The sequence below is a fragment of the Branchiostoma floridae genome, chromosome 5 (genome assembly GCF_000003815.2).
Source record: "Branchiostoma floridae strain S238N-H82 chromosome 5, Bfl_VNyyK, whole genome shotgun sequence".
NCBI classification, from domain to species: domain Eukaryota; kingdom Metazoa; phylum Chordata; class Leptocardii; order Amphioxiformes; family Branchiostomatidae; genus Branchiostoma; species Branchiostoma floridae.
This window is the reverse complement of record NC_049983.1, coordinates 12,609,189-12,618,020: the sequence shown is the minus strand read 5'-3', so window position 1 is coordinate 12,618,020 and position 8,832 is coordinate 12,609,189. Positions and strand designations below refer to the sequence as shown.

At 44.7% G+C, this 8,832-nt stretch overlaps 1 protein-coding gene across 1 annotated transcript in view; it reads right to left on the bottom strand.

Moving 5' to 3' along the window:
• Positions 1 to 5,930, bottom strand: part of LOC118416624 (angiopoietin-related protein 3-like) — a gene marked incomplete in the record, with an annotated part of 7,081 nt that extends 1,151 nt beyond the window's left edge. The window contains 4 exon segments of the mRNA XM_035821780.1: positions 1 to 310; positions 474 to 776; positions 998 to 1,069; positions 5,034 to 5,930. Coding sequence (XP_035677673.1) covers positions 1 to 310; positions 474 to 776; positions 998 to 1,069; positions 5,034 to 5,793 — 1,445 coding nt within the window.
• Positions 5,931 to 8,832: the final 2,902 nt, after the last annotated feature.

The following is an 8,832-nucleotide window of genomic DNA, read 5'->3' as shown; positions in this document are numbered from 1 at the left end:
TCAATGCGCAGGGTATAATTTCTCTGGTTCGTCAGGAAGTACATGTTGTCCAACCCGAGCCAGTACTCGCCCCGAATCTTCCCGAAGCGGCGTTTGTACTGGTGCCAGGTTCTGTTGAAGAGGACGGAGCCGTCCAGCCGCCGCTGGATGACGGTCCAGCCACCTCCGGCCGTGGTCATGTCGCAGAAGACGTCCATGGGACGGCGCTCCCTCCCCAGCCGGGCCGTGATGGAGTGGATTCCGTCTGATCGCTCGCCGTTGTGGTACAGGTCGGCACAGTCCAGAGCAAACTGGGCCTGGGGCTTGTAGCCTGTAAGAATAGAAATATTTAGCGTCAACTACAGTGGAAGAGGACCGTACTCCAGTTTACCGTGACTGCGTATGTATAAACACTATGTAAACAGCAACTGAGCAACAATTGCATGCTAAAGACCAAGCTGCTGCAAAAGTCAAAGGTTGAAAAACTAACGTACTTTCTGTTGTCGTCGATGGTTTGGAAGTTGTGGTGACCTTAACGGGTGTAGGTCTAGTGGTGAGCTCCACATCTTGGGTACCCTGTGTCAGTGGTTGTTCCGCGGTATCACCCTCTGCTCCAGACTCGTCCTGCTGTACGCCTTCCTTTCCCTGGGTCGACAGGTGGTTGTCAGGCCGTATGGTTCCGGTAGAGGGCGTGACGGGCGTGTCACCAATGCTGTTTGATTCTGTTTCCGACTGTCCCGTATTTGCATCTTCACAGTGACATCCGTCGAACATTCTGTACAGTTTGGAAACGTGCTCTGGAGAACGATAGATGCAAGAGAACAGGTAAACTAGAAATCTGGACAAACGATATGCAACGGATTTAACCGGTTTCACCCGTGAGATACAACACGAAGGAATTCTCGTCTAAAACATTTCATGCAAAAGGAAACTAATATTTTCCGTCCTATTTTGTTAGCGTCGAAATAGAATGGAATTCGAAGAAAGGACTGCTAAATAACAGCCAACAGCACCCCACCTTCAAGTTTGTCCAGTTTTCGTTGCTGCTGGTCGATGGTGGACTTCAGGGCAGCGTTCTCGTCCTGTAAAACTGTCAATCAAACATTTCGTGCCCGATTACTCTCTTGTAGATTTAAGTTGGATAAAATGTTACGTTATAGAGTTATTTGTTAGTACGCACTGTTTAATGTGTGTGTGTGTATGCATACATAAAGTTTAGTACATTCACCTTACGTGACATATATACCGTTTCATTTTCTCGCCTGTTTTGAAGTAAATAACTCCAGGCAAAACATGTTCTAGTTACAGTGCCAACTAATACCTGACCTTTCATATAATGCCAAATATTCCATATCGACCATTCATGGCTTAGGCCTGGGTAACCTGGCCTAAGACACGGATCAAACCAGCTTTCTTTCCCTTATCCACTCCGCGTCACTTCCTTAAACCTATACTTTACCAAACATTTCCCCTCAGGACGTAGAGTTTTGTAATAAGATAGAAATGATGCCGAAACCTACGTAGTGACATTGGTAAGGTCAGGGTCTTTCATTGTTTTCTGAAATCAGACGCGTCAGTTTTTCATCCGTCAACTCATGATCGGGGAAGCTTAAGCCGCTTTTGGTACCTACCAAGGCTACCTTTTCCTCTTTTCATGATGTCGAAGGGAGAAACATTCATGAGCAGTCTCGATAGAAAACACATTCTCCGTGTTTAGAGCCCCACCTCACCCCTCACGCCCAATATTTTCCGTCCCAGTGCCCTGTTCTCCTGGCTACGCCAAAAAGAACGACGCCAGGTGCAAGACATTAAATTTCACCCCTAGTTTATCTTGAATAGTATCTATACATGTAGGTGGTGATTCATAGGTTGTACACCTGTGCCCGAGCTAAGTTGTATAAAGCAGGCTGTCCTATGTGTCACAAGAGGCGTGGGAAAAGCGGACTCCAGATAAACGCAGCGACCCGAAAAGTCACTGGAAGACGCTTGGTATCTCTACAGCATGGGGCCACTATAGTGAGAACCAGAGCTCTAGGGCAGTACTGCGCACAATGATTGTGCATCCACCTGAAATGCTTATATGGCTGGGTAGATAGAAAAATAATCCTACCATACTAGCTTCAGGGTACCATAAAGAAGGAATCGTCGCGTCATCAAGTCTAAGTTTAACGTGTCATACAGAGAGGTTGTAGATGTCAATCCAAGACCAGTTGTGTCATGACTGTCTATGACCTCCGTCCACCTGTAGGTCAACTGTTGGCGCCTGGCGAAATGTTCGTCAAGGAAGCCATCAACACCGTCTATTGTTACCGGACATGCCGAGATCATCTTATAAGATGCGGTCTGAATACTGTGGCGCCTTGGCTAGCCTTCTGGTCATTTCTTGATTTCGTGTCTCGCTGTTTTCAAAACACGACGCCCTGTTACCGTCAGTCACAGACATTCAGGGCGCATGTCATGTGAGACTACGAGTGGCACGGTTGGGGTAGCGCCCTTCATTTGCCATGGAAACAAATAAACAATGGAAAAACAAACAAACAAACAGCGCCCGTACCTATAGTAGCGTTAGCTGGTAAGAACGCCAAAACAAAACACGTAACCAGGAATCACATACAATCGTGTGGCTATACATCTCGAGTGAAGAATTGTCTTAAGCCGTGACTTACAGCACGTCTTGACTTGATTCATGGACTGTGACGTGTCTTCAAGTGTTCTGGGTGGTTAAAGTCACCCTATTTCGATTTTGAACCTGTCTTGTAGGTGATATGAGGATTATAACTTGGTTTTAGATGATGGTCCATTGTATCAAAATGATATATGTTGCATGCATGAAAGTCATATCCGTTGGCAGAATTCCATCTTCATATTTTATCATAACTTATGCAAAAGAGATTAAATTTATTTATCCATTGTGATCTCAGGTATTGCTTGCCACTAAGTAATTATGGCACTTTCGCATTAATTGGCATCTGTAAATATTCCACCTGGTATAAGTGACAAACGGTACACGTATTAAAGTGCTATTTTTGAACACACACAAATTATAGATTTTCCTAATTGATTAGTCAAATTATGTCCCGATTTGCAAAATTTGCATTTCCTTGAAGTGCATCTCTGTTTAAGCTACTAGCACACCAAATATCTGTCTTATCTTTGTTCAATTATTCTCATTTTCCAGAGCAAGCTGCTTATGGACCTTAACCTACACAGGCCACCAAATAACCAAGACCATGGAATGTGTGGGACAAAGAACACAACAAGACGTCTGGTGCAGTACCAAGGTCGGCCACCAGGAGGCTCAGAGTCGACCTCGACCTTCAATGTCGATACAATGTATAGGAAAGGAAAAACAATGCCCAAGGTTAATTACTTGAGAGGAATGGCCTCATCTTATGATGGTTCAATCAAGATGTTAAAAATACTAACACCTGGAGCTGTTGTCCCCCGCCCCATCAATGACAGGTGAAAATGTGTAATAACTATGTTTACTGCGCCAACCTGTACTTTCGACATGTAATTATGTGGTTATGGAGGCCGAAATAGGTGGAGAGTTTAGGAGAGTGCTCTGTCCATATTGTGAGGAGCCTCTTTTCGCATTGAGCTGGTTTGGCCGAGGATAAACACGAGTTTGGCAGGATAAGTATGATAAAGGCTAGCCTGTGTTCCATCCTAGTTAGCTTATATACTCACCCCTCCCAGCTTAAATAATACAAGTCATAGTTAAGTCACTAGGCTCCACCCTGGTATAATTGCTTGTTTTTCAGAATATCATAAAATTCTAGGATCTTATTTTCGTTGTTTTTCTTATTCTTAAGTATTCTTTACATCGTTACCATTGATTTTATGTGTTTCGAATATCATGACCAGTTAATGTTTATCATTGATGTGATGGTTGGTGATAGAAGTTTTATGGTTGTCTTTAATTGAAAAAGATAAACTCTTTCGGGGATAAAGTGGTATTGGTTGCTTGGTAACAGCGTCGAAAGAAGGCTGAAATTACAAAATCACAGCATGACACATGTTGTGGTAGGCGGACGAGTTACAATTCTAGTTAAGTATTACCGGAGGGGAATTCTTCAGTTTTCCGCGATAATGTGAGGTCGGCACGCTTGTTTCTGCGTTTCCAGCAGTATGTTTTTACTGGATCCAGCCATGCGTACGGGCGGCGCTGTTTGACTCAGGGTGCGACTGAGGGCTTCAGGAGAGAAGGGATACGTAGAACCGTCACATGTGCCTTCTATGGTATACTATCATGTTCTATACCTGCTGTAAATTGGCCAGGACGCCTGGCTTAGATCTATGGCCCCTAGCCCCCTTTTGACTACTACTCTATGATCTACGACGATGAATCTCCTTTACTGAATCTTACCAAAAACGTAAAACACTGGCCTTTTTTTCCCAGGAGAATATCGGGTAAAACTGTCCACAATCGGTCCTAATAAAACAGACCTATGCGTATAAACTGAATCATATATCTCATAACGTTTAACGTAATTGTTAACCGTTTAGAGATAATCACCAGTGATTAAGAGGCATGATACATAGGCCAATAAAAGATTGCCCTACATGCAACCTTGGGGTTTTAAATCTCTTTGTTTAATTTTTTTTCTATAATTCACCTTTCTACCACAACACCATGTCTATAATTAAACTGTTCAGTCGTTAAGCGTTTAGAGATAATCACCAGTGAGTAAAAGGCGTGATAAAGGGGCCAATAAAAGATTGTCCTACATACAGCCTTGGGTTTTGAATCAGTTTCATTGTTTTTCTCGCATTCACCTTTCTGCCACATTACGATGTTTGCAATAAACTGTTTAAACGCGACAATAAAGAAGAATAAGGCACCTTGTCTAAATCCCCAACATAGACTAGCCCGGGTACCATCTTATTTCTACCGGGGCTCCTTACACTCACTACCCTAATATAATAGTCTGGGAACTATTTTTTAGGGTTGCGCCGGTGGAAATAGGATTGTCCCTTGTCTAAAACATAGACTACAGTCTCAAACAAATCGCTGCTCTAACTGATACAGTGCACTGTAATTGATAACTCACCAGCCACAGCGCCTTCCACCTGTGCATTGGTGACGACATTCCCGCCTGTGGAAGAGGTGACGCCTGTGCTGCGGGCTCCCTCCGGGCCGTCCTGCACGTGCTGGTGAAACTGCACGATAAGCCCGTCGATAGCCGCCTCCAACATGACCAGCCTGGCGTACAGGTCCCCCGACTCGCCGTCCGACCCCCCTCCCCCACCGCCAGCCTCTCTGATATAGACGTCCAAACCGTCGAGCCTCTTGTCCTGCGCGTCGCACCTGGCTTGAAACAGGCTGACAAACTCTTCTTGTTTGGTCTCCAGCCCTTCTAGGTAGCTGTCAACGCGGGCAGTCTGACGGTGGTGCGCCTCCCATCTCTCGTTCGCGACGTTAGTTTGATCTTGGGCACCCTTCTCTAACGTCGCCAGAGAGCGCCAGATCTGGTCGTGAACTTGCTGAAGCTTGACCAGAGTTTCCCTCAGACTGCTGACATCGTCGCCATGCAGGTTCAGGAGGGCCTCTACCTCCTGCATCCGTTCCTTCTGCTCCCCGATACCGGCTCGGAGTGCCGTGACATGCTGCAGAAGTTCGCCCTCAATGCCCGCCACCCTCCGCTCCAGTCGACGCACGCGTCTGTTCCGGTCTTTACGGTTCTTCTCGCCCCTTTCTTTGCCTTTCTCCCTTTCCTTCTTCTTCTTCGTCTCCCCTTCTACTGCCTGTACGACACACGTCAGAGCCGTCAGGACGACGACGGCCACGAGAAAGACACGATAGCTGACCATGGTTCTGATTTTCACAACCGTCAAAACACATTCACTGTGGTGGAAGATCCTGCTATGATCGTATCTCCCCACGTTTTGAACAGCACGGACGTTATGCCACACAGAATATGCTACCTGCGCAGCTGGCCTCTCCCCTGCAGCGGTATCGCACGACCGGTCAGGCGTGAGAACCAATGACAAAACTCGTATCATCCCAAACAATGATGAGTCATTATACGGGCCATGGGTCACTCCCCTATTCAGAACCTGTCCCACACACAAGTTTCTCACTAAAAATAACAAAAAACTTCCTCTCGGATGTTTATAGAAACTTTTTTTCTTGGAAAGGATGTGGGTTTGAAAAGGAAATGAATGTGTGTTATCAGTTCCCAAGAGAGTGGTCCTTGGAAGAAAGAATCAAGTTTAGATCAGTGAGGCAAAAAAGGCTTTTCAATCATCCATGACAGTCTAAGCATAGTCAGTGGTTATAGACATGATCACGACAAATATGGCATCATCATGCTTAGTTAGTGAGTTGTTTCTTAGAGTATTCAATGTCAACTCTATCTTCAAGCTGACATTGTCACATTTTTGTACCACATAATTGACGCCCCCTCCTTTGGCCTACAGCAGAAAACTTAGAGGATTCAGTTCTTTCGAACATCTGCTTGAAGATAGGCCAGTATCGCCGACCTCATTTGGCCTGACGACGGAAGCGGACCAATCGACGTTGGTTCAACCGGGAAAGGGAAAGACACGTAAATATCACTCTCAATGAACCCGGCACATATCTCTGAACAGATCAACTATCACTGGGACCTGATACACGCATTATCATTCTGACGAAAGCGCAGCACCGAATCTGTTCCATAGGCGTTCTGCGGGAAACCAAATTAGCGGCTATAGTTTTAATATACTGTAGTTCTGTTCGTTTTGTTTTGAATCAAGAGGCAATGGAAGTAAAGCTCATCGTGTCATATTTTCGATGAGTGCTTTTCCTCCAGCAAAAAGGCATTCTTGGTGTACCACATAGTCATTCCGTCAAGAAGTCGTAAGCATATGACCAGGACTAACATAAAACTGTGACGTGTACAGCACTGGCCCCATTCTATTTTACAGTCCTTTAGAATATAATATATATTTCAAAGTTCGTTCATATTGGCGTGACTCTCCCCCCCTCTCTCTCACCCACTCCTTCTCTCAACGTTCACAAAGTGGTTGATATTTTACGGACAGTTGAACGCTTGAAACCACGGAATAACCAACCAACGTTTTATCTCTCAACAAGGGTCACTACACATCTGCCTTCTTTGTACCTTCAAAGCTCACAATCCCCCACAATTCCAATCAAAACATGTTTCATCCTCACCTCTTTACTTTGTACACCGCATAGGCATATTGGACCGCATGTGGAGGATACAATTCAACCAACAGATTCGTTTTGTCTATGTGTATAGGAATCTTATAATTAAGATACTTGCTGATAATGCATTTGTTTTCGATCATAATGATAACGTTGAAATAGCATATCTTAATAAAAAAAGGACAGATTGTGGCCTGGTTAGTGCTTTCTTGGTAGAAATGTGTCATCGGATGTTTGAAATAACAAGTACGTGACGTAAGGTAGAGTGAACAACCATCGGAAGTTCAAGACCGCTCGGAATGCGTGTTTCGTGTGACGCACCCATAAGGTACAGGTTAGTGTCCTGCATAGATAAACATCCCCACTGCACATCACAATAGTGTCAGTAACGTTACACTGAGATGCCCTCAGAATGTTTCATCCTGCTGAGAACGGCAGGAATGTTTCAGTAGGGTGGGCAGGGGTGGTTTGGGACTTGCGTGCGTTGTAAGTTTGCACCCTGTTGTGTGTAAACAGGCGACATTGTTTGCAGTGAATCGGTTCCTTACTGCGAAAGCCAGAATCCTTGGGTTGACGAAAAAGCTACAGTTACTCCTGGATATGAATGTCTCGGTCCAGTTCGTGTGTAGAGGAAACTGTGACATGGTAGTTGTTTAAAGCCCCGGTCACAAAGCTCGCCCGATTTACCACGATAGCACAGTACATTGTAAGTCGAGGAAGAATTAAAGCTGTGGTCAGAAAGGTCGTAGGACATCATACGATGGGGCCATAAGAGTGTACCTGCGTCAGTTGCAGTTAAATCACAGTAAATCGAGAGCCTCTATTACAATTTACATAAAGTCAGCACGGAAAAGTTGGCTGAATATTACCTCAAATAAAGAATATGGCTTTTAAACTCTCCACATGCTTTCACATGAGCTAAACGATGTTGAAAATACTGATGCCGTATTCGGTGTGTTGATAATTTTGCCTTTTAAATATGACCACAACTTGGGTGATCGGCCTTCTACAACAGTCCACTGCATGCGAAAGCTAATTACGACAGTACTAGTAACTGTGACCCACCCAAGCCTAATCCAGTTCCGTGAAATGTTGCGAAATATCCGGGAAACAGACAATATGGCGGGCAATTATCAACTTCCTGTCTATTGTTTAATTGCTATTATTGTTGCGTTGGCTGTCGGTTTCCCTCTCCACAGAATTGAAGATTTCATTTTCGATGTACCACGGTCCTTGGATGTACTGACAAGCCCGAGAAAGATAATTTGGTTCCAGAGGAATTTTGGACGATTCGGTACCTCGGCTATCCGGACTTCAGTCAATGAGGACGGTTAGGCAGGAAAAGGATGTATAACGTTAATAAGTTGAACAATTTCATATTCCTACATTTGCTTACAGACATAATCCACCTGTTGCACCTGCTGCTGGTCATCTGCATTGCACGTATGGTTTTCGGCGTATTTATATTGATGTAGATAATCAATGAGAGATGTACTGTGTACACAGATTTTTTCTCAGCCAAGTTATTTTTTGTCAGTGTAGGTAGGCTTAGGCCAGGTTAGGCTAGCGTCACTAAACCGTGGCCCGGCCGGGCTGTTTGTGGAAACTCGGAAAATAGAAATGTCTGCGTAAAAATATACACAAATAAATGTCTTTTATATCATACTTTGCCTTCCCGAAAGCTGTCCGGCCGAGCT